General features: G+C 35.7%; 1 protein-coding gene across 1 annotated transcript in view; it reads left to right on the plus strand.

Moving 5' to 3' along the window:
• LOC121423579 (pikachurin-like) overlaps window positions 1-18654 on the plus strand; it is a 53535-nt gene extending 34881 nt beyond the window's left edge. Inside the window, exons 3-12 of the mRNA XM_041618943.1 lie at window positions 302-446; window positions 2384-2582; window positions 3738-3863; window positions 10732-10972; window positions 13073-13301; window positions 13859-14039; window positions 14677-14755; window positions 15449-15592; window positions 16495-16685; window positions 18328-18654. Coding sequence (XP_041474877.1) covers window positions 302-446; window positions 2384-2582; window positions 3738-3863; window positions 10732-10972; window positions 13073-13301; window positions 13859-14039; window positions 14677-14755; window positions 15449-15592; window positions 16495-16685; window positions 18328-18476 — 1684 coding nt within the window. The 3' untranslated portion in view covers window positions 18477-18654. The remainder of the gene's footprint in view (window positions 1-301; window positions 447-2383; window positions 2583-3737; window positions 3864-10731; window positions 10973-13072; window positions 13302-13858; window positions 14040-14676; window positions 14756-15448; window positions 15593-16494; window positions 16686-18327) is intronic.
• Window positions 18655-26086: the final 7432 nt, after the last annotated feature.

Genomic DNA, 26086 nt, shown 5'->3' on the forward strand with positions numbered 1-26086 from the left:
TTATCATTATCATCATCATCATCATCACCTTCATCGTCATCATCATCACCATCACCATGACTACATTCATTATCATCATCATCATCGTCACCACTACCAGACCCACCATAACTGCCTCCAGCATGACCAACATTGTCATTGTCATCATCAACACACCACCACTTCCACCACTGAAGTAAAATGATCAGTATTCCTTTATTCCCTGTTTTTTCTCAGGTAGGCAGCTTTCTCTTTGTTCTTCATTTTGTTAGTAAATTCTGTATTATTGTGATAATAATTATATCATTATCTTTGCCATCAGGTTTGACTGCGGCCAGGGTGCTGCCGTGATCACCAGTGAAAACAGTGTTAGCCTCTACAAGTGGCACACACTCAAGATCGGGAGAGACCATCGAAAAGGTTGGCTTCAACTCGACGATGCTCAAATTGTCCGGGGAAGCACACCGGTAAGTTCTCTCACTTACTCGATAACATTTACAACAAAAGCGTTCTCAGATCAACAAGAAATAAAAAGATTTGTTTTTTACGGGTGTCTTTCTATTGATAACTGCGCCATCCTACATTGATATATAAGGGGGCTTTTACAATTGCTCGTGGGATCAATTGGTCACAATATATGTGGCACACAATCACAGCGATTGTAAGCAATCGCACCACCAAATGTGAAAGGGGCTTAACATACACCAAGAATCCTTCTGCTGCAACCATATAGGGAATAAAATAATTTCATACCCACGCAATATTGTGATTTTTTTTTATTGACATGAGTTTTGAACTACCCCTTAAGATGTTTATCTCGGCTGAAGCTGCCTTAAGAAATTAAGCAAGTCTTAAAATGTTATACAACAAATATAGTGAATATTCTTATTTTTGTGATGGTACCAAAATGTTGCATTCGGTGAAGCACGAAGGTTAAAATCATTCCTTTCTCTCATGAAATTTTTTATCATTGCACTTGCCTGCCACTTGTACATAGAGATATTGACTTCTATGAAAGTACAAAGGAAAATTAAAATTCACAGTTTTCCTGTTTTTATAGACTGGGTAGGAGATAGATAAACACTTGACTATTTCCTATTTCAGGTCATTGCTACTCTATATGAGTCACTGTTATAAGAACATAAGATATTGTTGTAAGAATTAGATAAAAAGTACAATTTATCTTGTACATTGTATTCTTATACCTCGGCATAGACACCGATCTCATCACGCTTTCTATAACTAGTTTACTGGAAACCGATTCAGGACACCAGTTTGGAAAATTGCTTTGCTAGCGTTCCCACTTGATCACACGAAAGTGGTTTTCAAAATCATTTCACGTAAAGCGATCTTGTTGCTATGGAAACGCTCTCAGTGGGGTGAAACTTTTCTTGCAAAATTTGAAACTGCAGCGTAGGCATTTTACACCTGTCATGTGTAGTAGAGGGCTCAAAATGTGCAAAGATTGCTTCCCAGGGAATGGTTGTGTCCTCACTTATGCTAAAACCAGTTTAACAAGGCAAAGCAATCTTGAAAACTACATCGCAAGGTGGTTTTCTGAACCGGTTTGGAAGATTGCTAAACTAGTATCCACAAAACTATAATTTCTGGTAAACTAGTTTTAGGAAAGTAGTGAGAAGTGTGTGTAAGATTTAATATTAGAAGTTTTGAGTAAAATATTACAATGAGACACAGGATGGTTAAGCATATAGGGTGCATTTATACTTCATTTGGAGAGGCAGAATGAACGTCAGCATTCATCGTAAACGCTTATCGGAAATGCACTTCCAAAGATTACTGTTAATGCTTGTTTATAATTTTACAAGTAGATAGCATTTCTTTTTACTCTTTCTCAGACATTTTGGGTGAGTTTATGATTGGTGTTAATATACACAAGGTGTAACGAAAACCTTAATATAGTAATATTTATTAGGTAACATTTTCTTCAATTGTCTTGTGGTCTTCAAAGAAATTTTTTGCACAGATTTTTTAAAACTATTGTTTATGAGGATCATCAAGGACCTTTGTCATCCCCCCCTTTGATGCCATCATATTTTTATATATTCTTGCTAAATGAATAATGGCATCATGCAATGTGTACGGAGAAACGTTTGACAAACTGCAATGTCTCTTTCACCAATGTTTTCAGTTAGAGCAAATTGAATTGGCAGTTAATCCGTTTAGCTACATGAGTATACTCTTTCTCATGCGCCAAGAGAGGGGCCAGCTAGGAACTCATTTTTTGCTTTGGATCAACATACACGTTGCGGTTTTTGTTCCCGCTTTTTTTTTCTTTCCAATTTTATTCAAAATGGGTAAGATGTGAGAAAAAGGCAAGTAGCATCTAAATCAGGTATTGAAACACATTTCAGTTACAATATATCTTTCATTCCATCTTGAATAGGGTGTATACTCCAAGGTCACACTTAGGGGAGACCTCTTTGTTGGAGGCTACAACGTGAGTGCAGAGATACGGGATGGTCTGAGGGTCAAGCACATGTTTGAAGGATTTCGAGGATGTATCGAGAGCATCGACATTGCAAACATGGACTTGGATCTTAGGCCTCAACCCAAGGGTTCCATGGTAGGCGGACAGAATGTTGGTGAGTTGTTATTATCTTCATGAACTTTGACCTATGATTTCATTCTTAAGGTTACAGCCCTTTATTTTTTGAGTGCACAATGTACATTACAAACATGGACTTTGGTAATTAAAAGTTCCATGGTTATTTGAAAGAATGCTGATGATTTGTGAAGGACATTGACCTTTTGTATTGACCTTTTGACCTATGAACAAGGACTTTCCTGAGATGACAACTTCAATTAATTTGGGAACAGGGATGAAAAATTCATTATTAACGTAATTCTTAGTTCCAAACTCAAAGGTTTGATGGTTGAAGGTCATAATGCTTGTAAGTTGTTTAATGCAATTCATTGAATATGACCCTTGGCCCTTGACCTTTACAATAATCTTTACCAATGGACATCATTCATTATTCCAGTTTTAATGAAAGTCCTTGAACGTGGATAGGCCTATTTCGAAAAAAAAATCAATGGATGGTAGACTGAATGTTGTTTAATTGTTGGTAATCAGGACTCTTTGAACTCATACAAATGGTATCTAAAAATAAAAATTGTCCTTTCATTTGAAAACAAAATAGAGCATGAATTCTCAGCATCAAAAGTAGAAATCAGATGATACATTTCAAATTCAAAATATGCAGAATTGATTGCACTATATCATCTGAATTTCTAAACTTTATAAATTTAAGGGGCCCATATAACACAAAGCTTAGCAATCACATTAAAACAGTTTTTCATGATTAATTGCATTGACTGCAACGTACAGATGATCATCAAAATCAAGCGTACAATTAATCGCTAACCTTTGTCTTAAATACGGGATAAAAAATTCGGATTGACAACTGATTTAGTGCATTAGATATTTATTGCTGTAACTTATTTCATTATTAGGGAGACATAGTATTAACACAAGTATGAAATAATGAAGAAATTAAGATTTTATGTAATAACATGAAAACTGAAAGTGGGGATGTGACATCGTCAGCCCACCTAATGAATATTCACGGCGACTGTTTTCACAAAATATTGCGAAAATTTAAACTTCAATAACTTTATTATTTGTTATCCGATTTTAATGAAATTTTCGGCATTTTGCTCGGTGAATTCTAATCTATGTATTAAGATATGAATATTTTCAGCCCAAACCAACCCTTTAATCTCTTGACCCTGTGTAGGTGAATGCAGTGAAGGTGTATGCAAGCATCATGTATGTACCAACGGAGGGTCTTGTATCAGCAGGTCACCGGATCAAGCCATGTGTCTGTGCCCCCTCGGAACACACGGCTCCGTGTGCGAGGATGGTAAGTCCAGTTGTGAATGAAAGTGCACCCTCCCCTGTTTCACACGCAGGCTATGATCAGGTACGATGCCATGTCCTTTGGATAGGGTGTTAAATGAAAGCCTAGAAAATATATGAGTATATGATTGAGACCCATGTTGCTGTGGTAGAAGGGTTAGTGAGAAATATGCTCCAAGCAGTCTATGGTCAGTCAAAAGTGCCTTATCCTTTGGATAGGATGGTAAATGAAGGCCTAGAGCAACACGTGGTCATTCCTTAAAGCTAGAGAAAAGATATTCGCGTCTTGATGTGCGTAAGTTTTTCTTTGCTAACCGAGTGATAGATGTGTGGAACAGTCTCCCACAAGATGTAGTTAATGCTTGTTCAGTGATTGCTTTTAAGAATGGACTGGATAAGCATTGGGAGAAGATTACCTATGACTTTGAGTAATTTTCGTTTCTTGTGTGTTTCCATGGAATTTTTCACTGTCTACGATACCCCTGCCACCCCTCCATGCCAACATAAGTAGCGCATCAAATTTTTGTCTGAAGAAGAGCAGCAATAGACATTTCTACTTTGATTGATGAACAGGCTTTGTCCTACAACATCGTTGGGGTAAACTAAAGTAAACTAAGTGAGAGTAATTGTGCAGAATAATTGTATTATATCCCTAAAAATATAACAATAATGATCCTTGAATAGTAATCCCTTTTTGAGCAGCTTCAAAGCTATCCCGGGATGAAAACATTCTGTGTACCAGTGCAAGGTGCTATGGTGAACTAATTTGAAATTTCACTTATATACATTAAATGTAAATATGCACCGTGCAAATAAAAACTGCTGATGATAATGATACTCAATATATTTAACGCACTTTTCCCAACATGGCCCGAAGCGATCAATATATACTTTATTTTATCTAAAAGAAATTTCAAAAAATCATGATCACTGTGACTATAGCTATGATTCATTTGCTGATGTTTTAACACACATGTGCATAGTATGTGAGATATGTCATCGTATATATTTCTAGAGAGCCAGCCACACACATAGCCGAGAAGGGATTTATACCTGATTAGAAACACATGGTTGTCCCATATATTTTATTTTGATTTCACTACACACCACCAATTTATTCATTTTATTTTGATATAAAGGTAGATTGAAGTTCACATTTCCCTCCTTGGAGGTGGACTGGTACCTCACATGCCAGCCAGATTTTGTTTCTTATTTTTGCTTGAAATACCAATTTTTTCTCAGTGATTATCTAACATGCTTCATTAATTTGAATATTGTATCTTCATTTTACTTTTGAAGACTTAGAAGTTCTTAATTCCTGAACAATCTTCTAAAAATCAAAATGCAAGAATATCTTTCATCTTACCACTTTTTTATGTACATCATTTTTGTACACTTATCTGCCTTTTTATGATTTTTGTTTAATTCATATTTTTTTTGTAGTTGACTATAAGTTGTGTATTTAGATTCCTGTAATATCTTTCCATCTGTTAAGCTTCATCTTTGCTTTGCAAACGCGCTTGAAATATACATTTTCATCTATTTATCTCACTTCTCTCTCTTTCTTTCTCTCTCTCTCTCTCTCTCTCTTTCTCTTTGATTCACTCTCATCCTCAATCCCCCCTCTCTCTCTCTTTCCTTCTCTCTTCATGTGTATGCATACTTGTATGCTAGTCATACTCAAAGAGATGCGTTCAAATCATAAGATTCATGCCCTTGTTACTTTGAATGAAGATGAATGAAAACATTGATGCTGCATTGTCTGGTTACTATTTAAAATTCTGTTCTCTCTCGCTCCTGAAGAAGATCAGAGAAACATTCGTCTTAGAAAATATTTCATGTAAATTTAAGTGTTCCCATGGTAGTCCTACAATGTTTTTGACAATATTACAAATCTGTCCGCAGGCTAATTTTGCCAAGGGCTGGGATGCAGGTTGGTGTGAGGCGGTAATATTATCTGTCTTTATAATGATGATATTTATGATAATATTTAGTTCTTGTATATTAAAGCTCATGTGACATTATCTAATATCTCTGTTCACTTCCAAATGAAGTTGAGTTAGATATGATGATTATAGTACTCATGATTACAATGAGATGATGATGGTGATGATGATGATGATCATGATCATGATGATGATGATGATAATGGTGGTGATGATGATGATGATGCTGATGGTGGTGGTGATGATGATGGTGTTGTTGATGATGATGATCATGATGATGATAACAATGACAGTGACAATGATGATGATTTCATTGATTATATACATTTTAAAATGATATTAGTAATTATAATTATGATGAAGCAAGGAATAAATATAAAATAGGATCACCTTATGAATCTAGTTTGCACCTTCCTTAGGCCACATATTTTGAAGATGTGACTAAAGTCATTCAAATTCAGTTTACTACAATATCTTTGCATATTCTGTTCAATTCAAATCATACATACATTGTATAATACCCACATATTGTACTCCAACATGCAGAGCATACACCATGAATGGGGGTCAGGTTATATCCATGATTATATCCACCGCTTTGGAGGCAATCTAATATATATGTCTAGATTCATCAAACATTTAAAGAATACAAGAAAGAAAACGGTTTCGTTCTGACCTAGAAATATTGACAGCAACTGATAGAAAGAAGGCAAGCCTTGTCAAGGCGATTATTTTGAGAACTCTTAGATTGGAGAATGTAATTGTAGGCCCGGGAGGGGGAGTGGGTACTTAGTACAAATTTACGATACGTATGTGCCGCAGTTGAGACACCATTTTCAGCCTAAATTTCCATTCCAGAGCATCATCAATATAGATTGCTATGGAAATTCCTATTTTTCTCCATTCCTATGACCCTCAAATTTGTGATATCTCATTCCAGCACACGCCTATCAAGAACCAAGAACTACTCAGCCGGTCGGTGAGCTCGATCAGCACGCATAGCCACAGCGTCTGGCCGCTGAAACTCCTGTGCCCATAGCTAACTTTCGCTAGCCCGATATGAATGTAGCAAGATTTTTGTTTTTTTTACATAGCCGCTGCCAATTACGCATACGATTTAATGAGTTCCGGAGACCCCTATTTTTTATGTAGTTAGTTCGAGAGCATTGCATTTTTAGCAATCATTGATCCATGAGCCGTTCCTTTAAGGCGGGTTTATTGGGTCTACAAGCAATTCGTTTTCTTCAAGATACCGCACGGATTAGAAGATTGATGATGAAGATGATGATGATGATGATGGTGATGATGATTATGATGATGATGATGATGGTGGTGATGATGATGGTGATGATAATGATGAGGATGGTGATGATGATGATGGTGATGATGAAGGTGATGATGATGATGGTGATGATGATGATGATGGTGATGATGATGGTGGTGATGATGATGATGATGATGATGGTAATGATGATGATGGTGATGATGATGGTGATGGTGATGATGGTGATGATGATTGTGATGATGGTGATGGTGGTGGTGGTGGTTGCAGTGGTGATAGTGATGCTGAGGATGATGGTAATGATGATGATAATGATGATAACAATAATAATAATAGGCATTTATATAGCAAAATCTATCTTGTTTAATATTATCATTACCCTGGCTTTTGCTCGAGTTGCCTTTCAGCACTCAGTGCATTCAAGGAATTAATCCTGCCGGGTACCCATTCACCTCACCTGGGTTGAGTGCAGCACAATGTGGATAAATTTCTTGCTGAAGGAAACTACGCCATGGCTGGGATTCGAACCCACGACCCTCTGTTTCAAAGTCACGAGATAAATCCACTGGGCCATAACGCTCTACGATGATGAGGATGATGATAAGGATTAAAATGAAGACGATGATGATGATGATGTTGGTGGTGTTGGTGATGATGGTGTTGGTAATGATGGTGATGAATTATTCAAGCTAATACTCTGTCTCCCATACACAATGAGAGGATGTTCCAAAGTTTGTTAAATGATCTTTATTGAGGAAGCTATGCATACCCCCTTTTTTGCATAGATTGCATGTTGCTGGGAAATGATACAATGGCCTGAAAGCTGCATGTAATAAAAACAAACCTGCATTGAACTCTTTTCATTTATTTCTGATGTAGAATACTGTACACAAGAAAAAACAGAATTCATGTCCAAGCATATCGTAGTCACATGTGAAATCATGCCCTTAATGTTTAGAATTCACTCTGAGGACAATATAATGTTTAAACACAGTAGACATAGAATGGGGTTAAGTCACATTACTGTATTCAAACACATGTTGACATAACCAGTATCATTATTCCTGAAGGCCATACAGCTAAGAGGAAGATATTGAAATACAACAACAGCAATATCATGCAGGACTGGAAAAAGGGAGAGGGGTTGGCGGGCTGTGGAAAGGGTTGGGGAATACAAAGGTTACAGAGATGAGGGAGGAGAGAAGAAAGGAAGGAAGGAAGGAAAAAAGGAAATGTTAGGAGGAAGAGAGAAAAGCAGGAGACGAATTAAGATTAAGAAAAGGAGGAAGTTGATGAAAAGACTGAGAAATGGAAGGAAAGAAGGGAAATCGAAGGAAAGGAGGGAGAAGGAAGGAAATGGAAAGAAAGAATGAGATGTGGAAGGATGGAAGGGAAGAGGGGGAATTAAATGGATGGATAGTCTAGGAAGGGAATAAGGGAGAAATGAAATGAGGGTAGGAGAGGATGAACAAGAATGAGAACAGAATGGGAGAGGGAAAGTGCAGGGGGGTTAATGTTTAAGAATGGGGGAAGAAGGAGGGAGAGACTAAATTAGGATAGAGGTATAGGAGAAAGCTTGTGGACAAGGGGGGCGGGAAATGGGACGCACATGGGTATCTAGAATAAAAGAAGACCCTCCCGCATCCTAGGTTCATGAGATACCCTTTGTAGCTGCTCGTTATGTTTTCATTAAAACCCCTTTACTCAAACGTGAGCCCAGGGCCATTCCGTAGATACAGTCCTGGTGGAGCTTGAACTAATATACTCATGTACCGTTACTGTGGCAACACAAGCATCATCATACATGCGTTTTCATTTCCCCCAGGCATGGCGTGGAGACATAAGTGACTGTTGAGCCCTTCTATCGTCTGCTTACGGTGTCGCATCCAGAGTCGAAGCTAAGCAAGCTATCGTAGAGTGAAATAGGGCAATATTGAAATAGGGCAGGTGGATAAGCTATGTCAACACGAGGGAATAAATGTCGGTTGTAAAAACTTGATGATACTTAAGATTACCCCTCTCCCTCGCATGAAAGGAGGTGTTAACAGTAGGTGAAATTATAGATCTAACACCAAATCGACTTGTAAACCGGCATTGTACAGATGCAACTACAATGTGTACACAGATCGTAACGCCTCAAAGTGCAGACAAAGAAGAAATTGTCTAATGCTACTATTGTATCCAGATTTTTAGATCATATTTTCAAAGGGAAATTAAGAGAGAAGAGAGATGGAGGATAGCATGGGGAGGAAAGAGAGACAGGAACGGAGAGAGCACAATTAATGGATGAAAATGTTTTGAAAATAAGTGTACAAAAGTGGGAATATGTCTGCTTTTAAATGTATCAATGTCAGTTTCATTTTTTTAGAATGTGCATGCACAAGATACAAGTATCTTCTTTGACAGAGAGTGAGAGTAGAAAGAGAGCAATGTAATTGTTTTCCATACGATTTGTCCTTGCAGAAAGGCATATTAAAATCTGCATAGCAACCCAGAAGTGGAAGAAAATGGAAAATTGTCTTCGGGAGAGAGTGAGAACTATGAAAGACCTCTTCAAAATTAATGTCTAATTTTATGTTTATTAAAAAAAATGCTTGACATTCATGAGGTGATTTGATGGCTACATTGATAAGTTTTTGATAGTAAGAGAGAAGAATGATTGTGGTCAAATGGATTTTATGAAAATATGTTTCTCTCTGATAACTGCCTGATTTGCCCTCTTGCCTGTAGTTACTGTGATTTCTCTGGCCGTTGTTTGATAACTCAACTTGCAATATGCATAATCGGCATAGCCCTTTCTCCATATGAAGAGAGCCTCATTAAAACCGTAGTCTTTAGAAGCTAATCCAATTGTGGTATTCACATTAGATATATTTCTATCACGGGTTCTTTTGTCATGACAATCGCCCCTGAGTCACTTTGTAAATTGATTAATTGGTGAAATTGATACAAGTTCTCAGTAAATTATGTGATCATGTTTTGTTTTCATTCTCTCTCTTACTATTTTTACTTGCTCTACCATTTGCTACTCTATGAACAAACCTATATATTTCCATTAATGTAAAAGATATTAAATGAATTAAAAGGAAAAATGTTTTCTTAATGGATATCCTTCAATCTCATTGCTGTGATTAAGACTATTACTCCATCCTTCAATAGCCTGCACCCCTTCCACATCTCTCACGACACCCTTGGCATGAAACATTTATCTTCCTGCTTTCTTTGACAGAGAGAGAGCTAAGATATATGAAAAATTGTTAAATAATGTCATAAATTGATATAATTCAGTCTCAGCTTGCATTTGAACCAAATGGGATTCACACTCCATCTTTAAACATAAACCTTATTAGTATATCATTTTAAAATTTCATCTTTTTCAGTAATTGAGATCCACTCCATTATTTAATAGCTTGTACTCCTCCCACATTGCTCATGATACCCTTGGCAAGAAACATATCTCTTTCCTGCTTTCGTTGACAGAGAGAGAGCTGAGATATAAGAACTATGATTGGATCATATCTCAGATTGATATGCTTTGGTCTCATCTTTATTTTGCAGTAATTAAGATCCACAGGTTGGACTTTCCTGCTTCATCTTTGGAGATAAACTTTATTATTAATTGATATCGTCTTTATCTTTTGCAGTAATTGAGATCCACACTCCGTCCTTCAATAGCTCGCACTCCTCCCACATCGCTCATGACACCCTGGGTAAAAAACATCTCTCCTTCCTCCAGATGGAGATCATCTTCAAACCCAAGGAGCCATCAGGGATCCTCATCTACAGCGGCACGGAGTCCAGGGAAGGAGATTTCTTCTCCATTACTCTGGATGAGAACTACATCGGATTCAAGTTTGATTGTGGTTCGGGACCAGCTGTTCTGAGGTAAAGATGGATGGTTGGTGATTGTTGATTATTGGTTGATGGTTGTGATATAATGATGGTGATGTGATGATATTAGTGATATGATGATAAGATGATGTTGATTTGATCATGCTGAATAAAAGAACTCCAGGCCCTATATTTTGAGTTGAGAGTGAAATCTGTATGATGTAAGGATGACAGTTGTTGAGGTGAGTAGTGGCAATTATAGACTGGTGGTTTTTTGTCTCACCTGCGAAGCAGAGTGAGACTATAGGCGCCGCTTTTCCGACGGCGGCGGCGGCGTCAACATCAAATCTTAACCTGAGGTTAAGTTTTTGAAATGACGTCATAACTTAGAAAGTATATGGACCTAATTAATAAAACTTGGCCATAAGGTTAATCAAGTATTACTGAACATCCTATTAGAGTTTCATGTCACATGACCAAGGTCAAAGGTCATTTAGGGTCAATGAACTTAGACCATGTTGGAGGAATCAACATCAAAATCTTAACCTGAGGTTAAGTTTTTGAAATGTCATCATAACTTAGAAAATATATGGACCTAGTTCATGAAACTTGGACATAAGGTTAATCAAGTATCACTGAATATCGTGCATGAGTTTCATGTCACATGACCAAGGTCAAAGGTCATTTAGGGTCAATGAACTTTGGGCCGAACCGGTGTGTTGGCTCAGTTGGTAGAGCGTCCGTCTCACAACCGGGAGGTCGGGGTTCAAACCCCGGCCGCTTCAGACCAAAAGACGTAAAAAAATGGGAGTTGCTGCTACCCTGTTTGGCGTTCAACGATTGAAGGGATAGAGCCTCGTCGATCTGGCGCTGCACAGTGGCCGCCGGGCCCACGATCAATTGGGCAAAGCAAATTTTCGGAGTATTTCATTTCATGTCTATTTCGAACAATAAATTATGGATTTATATCTGTTGAATTCCCATCATAACTTTGAAAGTTTATGGATCTGATTCATGAAACTGGGACATAATAGTAATCAAGCATCATTGAACATTTTGTGCAAGTTTCAGGTCTCATGATTAAGGTCAAAGGTCATTTAGGGTCAATGAACTTTGGCCGAATCGGGGGTGTCTTTTGAAGTACCATCATAACTTTGAAAGTTTATTGGTCTAGTTCATTAAACTTGGACATTAGAGTAATCAAGTATCACTGAACATCCTGTGCGCGTTTCAGGTCACATGACCAAGGTCAAAGGTCAATGAACTTTCTCCGAATTGGATGTAACTGTTGAATTACCATCATAACTTTGAAAGTTTATGGATCTGATTCATGAAACTTGTACATAAGAGTAATCAAGTATCACTGAACATCCTGTGCGAGTTTCAGGTCACATGATCAAGGTCACAGGTCATGTAAGGTCAATGAACTTTGGCCATGTTGGGGTTTTTTGTTGAATAACCATCATATCTCTGTAAGTTTATTGGTCTAGTTCATAAAAAGTGGACATAAGAGTAACCATGTATCACTGAACATCTTGTGCGAGTTAGAGTAGTATTCTAAGTCAGCACTGCTGCTATATTTGAACCGCGTGATGCAGGTGAGACGGCCAGAGGCATTCCACTGGTTTCTCACCTGCATAGCAGAGTGAGACTATAGGCGCCGCTTTTCCGACGGCGGCGTCAACATCAAATCTTAACCTAAGGTTAAGTTTTTGAAATGACATCATAACTTAGAAAGTATATGGGCCTAGTTCATGAAACTTGGCCATAAGGTTAATCAAGTATAACTGAACATCCTACCAGAGTTTCATGTCACATGACCAAGGTCAAAGGTCATTTAGGATCAATGAACTTAGACCATGTTGGGGAATCAACATCAAAATCTTAACCTGAGGTTAAGTTTTTGAAATGTCATCATAACTTAGAAAATATATGGACCTAGTTCATTAAACTTGGACATAAGGTTAATCAAGTATCACTGAATATCCTGTGCAAGTTTCAGGTCACATGATCAAGGTCAAAGATCAATGATGTGTAAAGATGAGTGGTCTTTGTGATTGTCGTAATCCATGTTGTAGAATCTTTAAAATTTCTTGAATGATTCTGTAAGAGGATTCTAACTGACATGATACATTTTTTTCCTCTGACCTACAGATCAACACAGCCAGTCACACTACATGAGTGGCACATAGTAGAAGTATCAAGAACAGCCAGGGAGGGTATGCTAAGAGTGGACAACCAACCTACCGTGACGGCATTAGCTCCTGGAGCTTTTACACAGACATCATTTGATACAAACCTTTACATCGGAGGCATTGATGATATTGACCTCTTATCGAGAGAAGTGGCAGTCAAGAATTCATTCAGTGGAGATATTCAAAGGGTGGGTTAAGGTAGCGGGAAGGTACGAGAGATGGGGGGAGAGACGGACAGATACAGAGGGAGAGGAGGAGGGAGGCATGCTGGCAGATAGACAGAGGAGAGACAGATAGATAGATAGATAGATAGAAGGAGAGTGAGAGGAGAAAAGAGACAGCATGAGGGTTAAAGTTGGATAGATGATAAGAAGATTGATTTGTTTTATTTCTGAAATCATAAAAAACACAATATAACATACACAATGTCTTCTAAAACAGTAACAATAATATGATATGGTTGATAGCCCATTTCAGAGCTGTTGAGCATACCAGCTCTGTTCTTTCATGGGGTCCAATGTAATGATAATAATTATACATAAACAATGGTATAACAAAACATATTTATAGCATATAAAGAAGAATATAAAAGGGGAAGAGGAGGAAATTATGTTTTTCTCAGTTATTAGTGCAATCTCCCTTGCAGTGTTATGTATTATTATTGAAAGTGAAGTATACTCAATGTTATACCCACTCTATTTTTTCAACATTTGGTACAATATACCCTTTCTTCTGTGTCTTGCAGGTGTTGGTCAACGACAACCAATTAGATCTCATCAGTGAAGCAGTGGGAGGGGCTAATGTTGGCAACGCCCACCACCCATGCCAGGGACAGCCATGCCTTAACAACGGGGAATGCCATCCTCTTCATGAAAACTATCTCTGTGACTGTAGGTTAGGCTTCATGGGAGACAACTGTGAAATAGGTAGGTGTTTTTAAATGCGAAGAGTAAGTAGGACCATATCACAGACCTCTCAACCAATCTGAATTTGGAGGAAATCATAAATCATGTTTTTTTAAACCATTTTGAGCTTCTGTTGTTATACATTCATCCTATATTCTTGAAGCGCATAGAGACATATATACCATGTGTTATGCAATATATATTATTATCTTCACAAGTTTATGGGAAATACTGTTTATTTCTTATTTTTGATCAAAATCATTCCTATTTACCAGTCAATTGGGTTGGGAGGTCTGGTTGGCGTTTAATAAATCTATAATTTACAAGCGACTTTACGAATGACTGGAGATCTGAACAAGTTAGATCTGAACAATGTGACATTGGGGATAGAACAAAGGGAAGCTGGAAGAGTATTCCAGAGACTCAGGCAGAGCTTGAAAAGTACCTATCATGAAAGAAAATTAGTTTTTGATTGACAGTTGAGAAATTTTGATTTGCAGAACGAATGGATAATTTCCAATGTATGTATGGAGCTAGCAGTAGGGTTTCAGGGGGACATATTTCAATCTTTGAAATTAGGTATGGTGTCTTACAAATCTCATATCATTACCCCCTGCTTCCCCCCTTTTCTCTCTCTTTTACCCTTTCTCTCAAACAGAAATTGAAGAAGATGTTTCAGAGCCTAGTTTTATGGGAAGGAGTTACCTTTGGTATGCCAGCAATGAAATCACTTCTAGGTAAAATATAATTTTGTATTCACTGGTCTACTTCTAAGGAAGTTTCATTTCAATAATGAAATAAGTAATGTTGATGATATAGATGATATTGAACATCATCAAAATAATACATGTGATTTATATATACGATTGCGGTCTCCTGCGTTCATTCGTTTATGCTGCTTTTTATTATCATCCTAATGTGAAGTATGTGCCCAAACCGTTTTTTTCTAATCATGTACTATGTTTATGTTGTATACATTATGGATTATTTTATACATTGCAAACAATGTAAATAATTTTTGATAATGTATTGTGAACGCAGAAATATAAAAATTTTTTTAAAAATATAGCGTTTTTTCCATTTTGATTAAATGCTCAAGGCGCTTACATGTATGAGAGAGCAAGACATAAAAGTAAAGAGAACTAAGAAAAGTACAAGAAAGGGTAAATTACAGTGAAATACAAATCACAATGGATATTTACTCAGAAACCAAATAATTAAACACAAAATCAAGAGCTCTGTAGTAGGGCCGCCACCGGGCACGCAACCTACTAAAAAAATGATAATATTCATTGATATCATGAGCATGATGGTGAGGTTACAATATATAGATGTATGATATCAACTTCATAATCATTATTATAATCCATCATCTTCATGGTCATCATCAATTTACAATAATCTATATGCCACCCTCATTTACTTTCCAGATTGTCTGGGGAAAGAAACATCTTCTCCTTTGAACTCCGGGCCACAGAACCCAACGGTCTGGTCTTATGGGCAGGTCACTCAAGTATGACCTCAGGAAGTGATTTCATTGCCATGGGCCTTGAAGATGGCTTACTCTTATTACGGTAAGTTCTTGTAAGATCATCAGGGGAAAACTTGTTAGATGTTTATCCAACAAAGTTTCTTTTATCCTACAGTTGCTCTAGTAACAGTCAGACACCTTTGCCTGTTAGCCAATCAAAATCAAGGAATGTTGAATTGCCTCTCTGGTCCCTCTTGTTTTGCTCACATAGAATTTGGTAAATTGTAAAGTAAAAGATGCTGAGTGTGATTTCTGCTAAGAGCCAATGCTTAGGGTGAACATCAAATACACTCCAGAAAAGTTTGCTCCAAACCACATCAAATCACTAAAAGATTGAGTGCATTATAACTGTTCTGGTGATGGTTTTGCTGTACAAGGCATAGTTAATGAATGGTCTGAAAATATCTTTCAAGTAGTATGGACAAATATTTTAATTTGCACTAGTCTATGAACAATACTTCCGTGCATCGCCGGAACCAGACTTGGTTCCAGATGCCTTTATCCACCACAAACTGAATTGAAGGTAAACTATTGTTATGAAAAAATACTCGGTGATATATTCACTGATAACTTTGTTATGTGCCAGTGAGATGCAAGATTTTCGTAGCTTTAGCTTTTAGTGACATTCACAGACTATTAGCTTCATGAAACACTCCCTTGTGGCCCCATCTTACAAAGAGTTGCGATTACTCTGATCAATCGCAACGTCAACATCTAAAATACAAACTTGTTCAAGATATTTTCTGGATATGATGTATATTCATACATTCATCATTCTCTTGAAGAATCAGTGTGATTTTCTTTGTTTATTAAGGAGATAAAGATTATTTCCTGTAGAAAATCTTATGGTATGGATGGGTTTCCATACAGATGAGATTGATTGGATCAATCGTAACTCTTTGTAAGAGAGGGCCCTGGTTTCATGTTACATTTTGATCATTACAGATTTGACCTCGGTGGAGGGGAGGCAGTGCTAAGAAGCAGAAGACCTGTCAATGACGGGGAGTGGCACGTCGTCAGGATAGACAGGCTAGGAATTGTGGGTATAATGGAAGTCGACAATGACGACGCAGTGACCAATCAAGCGACTGGAGAAGACTTCAGGCAACTCAATGTCAATGATGGCCTGTACCTAGGTAATGTGTGATGTAGTATTATAATAATGACCAATTTAGGGGGAAATGTTTGAAACTATCACCCTATATATCACCAAGCTGTCAATTACATAATATAGAAGTAATACACATTTTTAAGGGCATTAGTAAGATTACATGCACAAGTTACCTTTGGAACAGTTTTGCATTTATATCAGTGTGTTGGCTCAGTTGGTAGAGCGTCCATCTCACAACCGGGAGGTCTGGAGTTCAAACCCCGGCCGCGTCAGACCAAAAGACGTTAAGAGATGGGAGTTGTTGCTACCATGTTTGGCGTTCAACGATTAAAGGCATAGAGCCTCGTCAATCTGACGCTGCACAGTGGCTGCCAAGCCCACGATCAATTGGGCAAAGCAAATTTTCTGAGTATTTCATTTCATGTGTATTTCGATCAATAAAATATGGATGGATTTCATTTCAACTTTTTCAAAGGGGGTAGTGTGTGTAATTGTTCTAGTTAATGCCTGAACAAAATGATTTGTAAATTTTATAAGAAAGTGATGTGGACACTTGTTATTCGAATAAATATCCTCACTGCGAAATCTGGGTCACTGGGCCTCTTCCTTTTCCTTTTCTACTGGGGCTAGACTTGATAAGCTCTGCTTTTACTAGCCCTGGTCACATGATTCACCATGGTGTTTCAATTTTGTTGTATGTTTATCTCTATTATATGTACCGGTACATGGAACAATATTTTCTTTTTGTAATTTTGTGATTTTCTGTAATATTCTGTATGGTTTGTAATGTGAAATGAAATTAAATGAAACAAAATGAAATGAAAATTGAATTAAACCAGTCAAAATTAGTATCTAATCAGCCCATTATTTGATTCAGATCCATATCACTAATTTGTAATATGAGAATTCTGAGCAATTTCTGAAACCTTGTTAAGAACATTGCCTTACATATCAGTGGCATTGTTTATTCTGTTGTGTCATGTAATATCTTAAAGTAGTCTATGAATATTTCCTTAATTATTTTGCTATGCTACCCACAGACCCAAGCCTGTAGTGGTCCTCATTTTTGTTAAGCTTCTTAATGTCTACACACTGATCACTTGCCATTAAATCAGTAAAAGTTAGATTGGGTCACATTGTTGATAAAGGCTCCAGTGGATGGAGTGAAAAAAATTCAAGGTTAGTTTTCCTTTGTGTTGAGAATAAAGATTTAATCTCAATATCTTCTACCAATGCAGATTAATTTTCCTGATCATTTGAATCTTATTTCAAAGCTTCCTATCCCTTTATTTGATCTCCAAGGTGGAATGGACAAGATTGTAGAGACAACAATAGGTGGTTTCAGACCGCCTCAAAGTTCGTCAGTTTCAGGTATTTTCGGATCAGGAAATTTACCGATCAGAAAATACCAGGTAATATTGGCAATGTGAAAGCAAATTACACGTAATCTCCCGAAAGAAAATACCAACTAAATAGTAGGTACTTGATGTGAATGCAGAAATAATTAGTGGTTATCTTTTAGCCTAAAAAAGTTCTTGTAATGTAACGGGGATTCTTATGATAAAGGCGGTTTTTTAAACCACTTAGGGAACTTTAAAATGGCCAACTGCCAAAACACGCTTTCTTAACTTATTCATAACCATTTTTTTGTTGATTTAATCTCCTAGGTGGAATGGACGACATTGGTGAGACGACGATGAACCTGTACACAACAGGCTTGACAGGGTGCCTCAGGAACTTCAAGATTGACCAAAGCCTTAAGGTTTTCTCAATGGAACAACCCGATGGTGGCAGGAGCATTAGACAGTGTTCATAATCCACCCAGAGCAAAAGAGACTCTTTTTCCTCATCACTGTCTTCAAGTCCAGCCTCAAAAGACTTTTGTACGGCCTTGGAGGATGAGAGTTCAGTTGCGTCTTGTCGCACAACCTGTCCAGTGTTCAGTGGTGGAACTCTGATCTTAGCCAAAGCCACGGTATCATCTGCTTCAAGTATAATTTAGGAAAAAAATATGTTCAACAGGGCCCTGTAACGTAAAGCTCAGTAGTTGATTGGAAGGTTGATTTTTTTTACAATTGATTGCAATGATTATTGTGTGTAATCAATCTTAACAATTGGCCCCATGATCAGATGAGGAGTTTTATGTTGCAGTGCAAAGGAGAGCGTTTCTAGTGAGTCAAGATAAGGCAGTGAGTCTCTCATGGGATTTGCCAACACTGACTTATATGTCAGTGCTCTGAAAATTTCAGTGAAATCATTGGATTTGATTGGCTGAGAAGCACTGGCCTCTGACTGTTACTATGGTTACTGCTACTATGGTTACTGTGAATAAATGTCAACTTGTCAGAGCTGATAAGCCTCATGAAAAGTTCAGGGCAATGCTTGATGAATATTGTTTATGACAAAGTTATCATTCACTGAGAGTTCCCATAGCAAATGTGATTTTTGGCCAATCAAAATCAGGGATTTTACTTCAAATCCAGAGATATTTTTATTGGTCACAAATTTCACGAAATGCAGCTCTGAATTCACCATTGCCAACGAGACCATCATTACTAGGCACTGTAATATAGAAGATACAGTCAATGACACAATTTAGCATAACTGAAAGTCTATGGAAAGCCCCACGCAAAAAAAGTTATGATGAATTGTAAATATTGATTGGAGCTTATGTAACAACCCCGGGAATGATCTTTCAATGGAATGCTTGTCAACCCTTGGTAGTTCATTTTTTATGGTACAAAGAAATGAAAGCTATTTAGGAGATCCATCACAATATAGCCACTGCTGTGTTAGGATCACTTGTCAATTACCGATCCTCACTTTGGCTGTTCACATCATTCTAAACTTTTGTATTTTTTTTATGTCATTGTATTATTTATATTCATTATCTTTCCATTATATTATATTTGTCAGGGTATGACAACGGTGGTTTTATTCTATGTCCTGCAAGGCTAAACTTCATTTTTTTTTATTTCAAAGTATTAATATGTATTATTAATAAGTAATATGTAGTCATAGGGAGAGTTGTACATTATTTGTTCATCTGCATTGAATTTATTCCTTACCAATATTACTGCACAAAAGCTAGGTATCCATTTACAAAAATGCTAGTCATTATAAAACCACACAATTTTGGTTCAGGGGTCCGTTGCAGAAAGAGTTGCGTTTAAATGCAAGCAAAAAATCAGTCACAAGTCCCAAATGCGCGCTGTTGATTGGTTGAAAATCAAGTTGCGCATGATTTTTAGAGTTGCAATTGATTGCAACTCTTTCTGCATCGGGCCCCAGGTCTGTATTTCTTAGGATCCATATTATTTTTAGACCTATTTCAGGTAAAAGATAGAATTTTTTTATTATTTAATCAAATCAACTCAAGATGTACACATTTTCATAGTACTTAATCATACATCAGTACTGTAGGTGATTTTACTCTCGAGTCCTTCCCCTGACTCTCAGGTGTACTTTAAGGGACTATTAATGAAAACTTCAAATATCAAAAGAGAATAAAATCATGGGTCTTGTAATGGGAAGAACTTTAGATTATGATAATTTACCAGTACGGTAAAATGTTATGTTGCTGGGTTCAGATTACGTTTTCTTTTCATTGATTAAACATTAAAGTTTAGACTTGATTGTTAGAATGGTAGTTGATTTTCATTCTTATGTATGTGTGTGTCCGTAGGCTGAAGTTGACAATCCAGAATTACTTTCTTTACATTGTTCATTAATTGGTTTGAGTATTAGTTCACAATGCCCTCTAATCTCAGCTTTTTACACTTAAATTGAACATCCATATCATAGATTATTGACTGGCATTTTTGCAAACTATTTGAAAAAAAACAATTCTCATTTAAAAGTCTGAGAAGACAGATCTTATTTTTTCTGTATTTTTCTAAGTTTTTAACTTTGAAGTAAGAAAATTATTAAAGTATTTATCATATGCACCATGAAAGTTTGCAGACATTAAACATTTTTATATTTAAGTAGTTTGTGAAGAGAATTTTTTGCCAAATTATGCTAAATAAGAAGGTAAAGATGTAAAGAATGCATTCCATAAATGACTATTAGTACTTTAGCAAATGTGATGTGTAAAAGACCTGTACAAGCCTTCCGACTTTGCCACATATTTCTTGTTTTCTCTTTCTTTAAAAAAAGATGTCTTACAGTAATGAATATTTATATTCATTACTCGTGGTGTAGCGGTTCTGACTCTCGCCTTGTAATCAGAGGGTCGTGTGTTCGAATCCCACCATGGCCTAGCGTCCTTTGGCAAGGCGTTAATCCACACTTTGCCACTCTCCACCCAGGTGTTAAATGGGTACCCGGTAGGATGTGAAAGCCTATATGTAGTATGCCTAGCAATTGAGTCTTGGAACTCTTGTTGGAATGCTCCCCAGGGAGTGGAGAAGGTGCATACATTGTATGCGGGCATGCAAGGATCCGATGACCGGGGTAATAATATGTCTGTAAAGCGCTTAGAGACGTCGTTCCGATGTATTAAGCGCTATATAAATGCGGAATATTATTATTATATTATGTTAAATCAAATTTTGAATAAGCCTAGATTGGATCCAGGGGCAGCAGACCCACGATATACAAAGGAGGGGAGGACTTCTGTTTTTTTTTTAAGTATGCATTTGTCCTTCAGAACTTTGTTCACAAGCAAAAAAATAAGAGGTTCTTTGTTTTGGAACCCCCCTCCCCCGATCTGATGCTGGTGATATGATTGATAAGTGTAAAACATATTAGACACATATATGTTCATAAAGATATTTATTTTGTTTCTTTTTCTTCTTTTATCTTGCTGCACATATTGCTTTGGATATACTTTTTCATTTCTTTATTGACAAATAAATTGTTCTTGACAAAAAGTAATTGTACAAGAATCACTACTTGTAATCATTTTTCTATACAGTACATGTATTTACATTTGATTTATCTATTGTTCAGCACCTTTTATTTTTATGTACAGCATTATTTTCTTTGAACTTACTGATGAAATTCAAACTTTTAAATAAGGGCATATTCCATGCCTGGCTGTATAATAATTTTTGTACAGCAAACTTGTATGCACAGCAATAATGTTTAAAAGGTTTTGTGAAATTATTATCTTTCCTTTTTTCAATCAGAAATATTATATTTTATTTAATCAACTCATTTGTATTATTGAGATATTAGGTGTAGCAATGTATATAGAATATGACATGTAATGCAAATGATGTATTTGGGTGTTTTTATGTATGACTGTATCTGTTTATTATACTTATGGGCTTGTATTCTGAACTCTAGTTTCATTTCAAATATGGTGTAAAGTTGTTAAACTATGGATGGCCAGTTGTGACACTAATCTCAAACAGTACAAGATCAATTTATCAGTTCGTTTGGTGCCCAATTCGTTCATAATTGTCAGGGAATGATAAGTGAAGTGTTTTCTTCACCATTGAAACTGGAGAGAAAATAGAGAATAAAAATAAGAAACAGACAATGTAAACGAACTTTTCACTTTCTTGGCTTTCCATAATTTTAGCACCGAATTAGACCGTGGTCTAGGTTAAACAAGATTTCAGAATACAAGCTATACACTTTGCCAACCTGTTTCACTTGTACTTGTATCAAATTTAAAAAGCCAACATTTTGACATCACCGTGCCTTTTAAATTACCATTAATTGTATTATATATTTCATTATGAGAAAATAAACACAAAAGTTTGTGTCTTGATTGAAAGTTCATTGTATAATTTCATGTACTAGCATTTTGCACAAATAACTCTCAGCATTACTTTCAAGTCGACTAGTATGTTGCCAAAAATAAGAACAAAGAAAAAGAAATGTAGAATTCAGGACTTCATCAGCTTAATGCTTAATTTCATGGTGAATATGTAGCAATTTATATATTTTAGAATGCTTAGTTATTAATATTTCATAGAGACAATCATGACACAAGTGCTTGTAATGGGTATTTTTTGACACTGGTGGCGTGTAGTCTTTTCTTTAGAATGATATGTCACGGTTTTGTAGAATCAATTGAATACATAAATCATGTTATTATATTTCAGTGAAAAACTGTAATCTTGGTCTAGTGATAAAGATATATTTTTCACTAATCTTTATCATAATGGATTATAAGAAAACAACCCTTGCCAGTCATTCATAGAAATGGATGTGCTTTAAAAGAATTGTTTGATACATGTAGTTGTACTTAAAACATTTTAATTCCCATGCAGCCATGTAAAATATGTCAACACTTAACATTTTGACATGTAATTAGTAATATTTTTGATTGCTAGAAATATAATTATAAGGTTTTGTTTTAATCAAGGTCAATCTTTTTACTTTACTATCCTAATCATCCATGTAGGTTCTGTTCATTATTTATTACAATTTGCTATTCATTGAGTCACATTTTATGTAAAATGGTCCTCATAAAAGAAATTGCTTGTGAATATCATTGTGTGCCAGCATGTCAGGATCCTATGACTGGGGTAAGGATATATAGATCTGTAAAGCACTTATAGACATCAATCTGATTAAGAATTAAGTGCTGTATAAAAGTGGAATAATATTATTTTTATTATAACAAAGCAAACTGTTCTACATATGGTTTAAAGAACGGCCAGGTCACTTTTCACTTATACATTCTAGGTACCAGTCCTAATAAATAATGGGCTTTATAAATAGCAACCGTTTGGAATAATTAATTTGACTGGTTTCAACTGTTTTTATTTATTCCTTGTTTGTGACGTAACATTATATCTTTCCATTTAAAAAAAGCAGTGTTTTGCTGTGCATTTGATTGTATTGTTAGGTCTATATTTACAAAGCCCCAAGTTGTTTCATCTAAACGTTTCTTTTCCTCCATTTTTATCTACATGTGTTATCGTTTTTAGAATTTTGTAATACCCTTTAGGTTAAAATTTTAATGATTTCTTATATAGAAATTTGTGTTTTAAACATGTAATATTGATGGAAGTCCATTGTCATTTGTATTTGCCCTATATAGGAACATAGTTTTTGGTTTAAACTGCAAATACATTGTTGTGTACATAATGTTTTCTGATGAATTCTTTCTGAATTAGAATAAAGAAAGGATGGCCACATTTTAATCATGCATTGCACCTGTTCTTATTTTGTGAATCGTTTTTTTTTTTGTGAGTTTGATCATGGCAAAAATTACTTGTAAATTTTATAGATAGATGGATGGATTGATGGATGGATGGATGGATTGATGGATGGATGGATGGATGGATAGATAGATAGGTAGGTTGGTAGTTAGGTAGGTAGGTAGATAGATAGATAGATAGATACAGAATTTTTGTATGGTGTGTATTCTAGAATAATAAAATAGAAGAAAATGAATTGAAAAATGAGAAAGTGTAAAAAAAAAAGATAAGAAGAAGAAGATAATACTTAAATACTTAAAAAGAAATTAATTCAAGGAAATCAATATTATTGATTATACACATTTGATACGCACTAGACAAAACAATCACAACAAGAGTCAATTTAATGTTTTATTTTTACTCAATACATTCATTTCAGACAAAAAAATACTCCAAAATCCACCAATCTTTTCTCTCCTTTCCATAAATGTGTTATTTTTTCGAATACACTTGATCCACGCATGCGTGGGTTATCAAATTTTTGTCATGAATACACGATTTTGAAAAGAGAGAAAGTCCTGGGTTTGATTTAAACGAGTACATACAAAATACAAATTATTATGAACATAGTTACAGCTAATTCCAATAATCTCTATAAGCACACAATTTACAAAAAGGGAAATTTAGGAAAGAACAAAATGGAACAAGAGAAAATTTTACATTACAGAAGAAATGAAAAGACAATATTCTTAGCTATAACTAATTTGCTAAATCTACCTACAGTTTGTGACCAAAAGTAAAAATGAAAAAGACAGGAATGTGAAAAGAAAATAAAGAAGTTGAAAAGAAGAAGAGAACATCATGGGTTTTTTAAAAGAGGAAGTCCTCCAGAAAAAAAAAAACATAAGAAAACAAACAAAATTAGAGTGACAAGTGAAATTTAGAGTAAATGTTGATTGAAAATTTAAAAAAAGATATAAAGTCTTGATTTTATTGAATTTTGTGAGTCACACCTTCAAAATAAATAAATGTCCTATTTTCATTAATAATTCAACCAACATTTCAACAGACTAGTTACCCTACATTCTATTAGTTTTAAGAGCATTTGTTTTATCTAGTTGGACTTCCCCTTAAAAGCAGTTCCTGACTTGAATAAATGGATACAAATTTTGAAGCCTTCAGCTTCGTTGAGGGAATTTCATCCAGTTTTAGCTGTCGGGTTAAGAATTAAGTTTATCTGCATTACCTCTCTCCACCCAGGTTTATATTCTTCCATGCTGTTAGAAAGATTACATCCCTTTAAAAAAAAATCACAGCTGAAGGGAAATATCCCATCCATATAAAGACTGTGTTGCTACTCATAATCTTAATCTTCCTCTTACCTTAGTTACCTTAGACCATAAACGCTTAATATTCGTTTACATGAAAAGACAGACAGACCCGAAGCACCTAATGAAAATTTCCAAAACGAACAAAACTAGCGACAAAATGAAACACAGATACTGATTTTTCTAAATGGGACATCGCATATAAGTGAAAACTATACTATAAAACTGACAATTGTATCCTAATCTTTATTTAAATCTTGAGAATTAAATTTTTACATTCTATGGAATATCATAAATCATATTAACAAGTCGACGAGATGAGTCTAAATTTCATTAAAATAAATATGACACACATATCTTGTGGTAAAACCATAATTGCTTTGAAATTGAACATGCTTTAAAAGCACACATGACAATCGGACGTAAATAATACTGACAAAAACATGAATTATAATTATTCAACCAGTTTGAATTAAGTATATTATTTTGCACTCACAAAATGATTGTACCTTTTAAAGAATAACCTGGTGTTGGAAATAAGTGTTTGAAAAGAGGCAGCACATGAAAGAGGCAAGAGAGAGAGAGGGGGGGGACGACAATTGTCTGGGATTACACTTCTTTGGGAAATTAATTGCATAATGTTACATGTAAATCATTAATGAGTGATGCGTAATAAAAAGCTAACGAGTTTTCAAACTCATAATAATCCTTTCAAAAGAAAGTAAGGCGAATATTGGAGTGCATGCCCTTCTAGCACTATAAAGAATCTGGTAACAGAGCCTTTCGGTTTGTCTGCATACCTTCATGAATTGCTAGGGATATGCAATCAAATATTGCGCGAAAAATGGTTTGGGGATCTCTGGTAATTGTATGGACCAAGCTGAAAAACAATTAAATTTTTTTATAATCAATTCGTATCTGTTACTTTCAAAATATTGTTAATATAATTTTCGCTGCTCCTTAAAAGTTCAAAACACCTTACATTATGAAAATTA

The sequence above is a fragment of the Lytechinus variegatus genome, chromosome 11 (genome assembly GCF_018143015.1).
Source record: "Lytechinus variegatus isolate NC3 chromosome 11, Lvar_3.0, whole genome shotgun sequence".
Lineage (NCBI taxonomy): Eukaryota > Metazoa > Echinodermata > Echinoidea > Temnopleuroida > Toxopneustidae > Lytechinus > Lytechinus variegatus.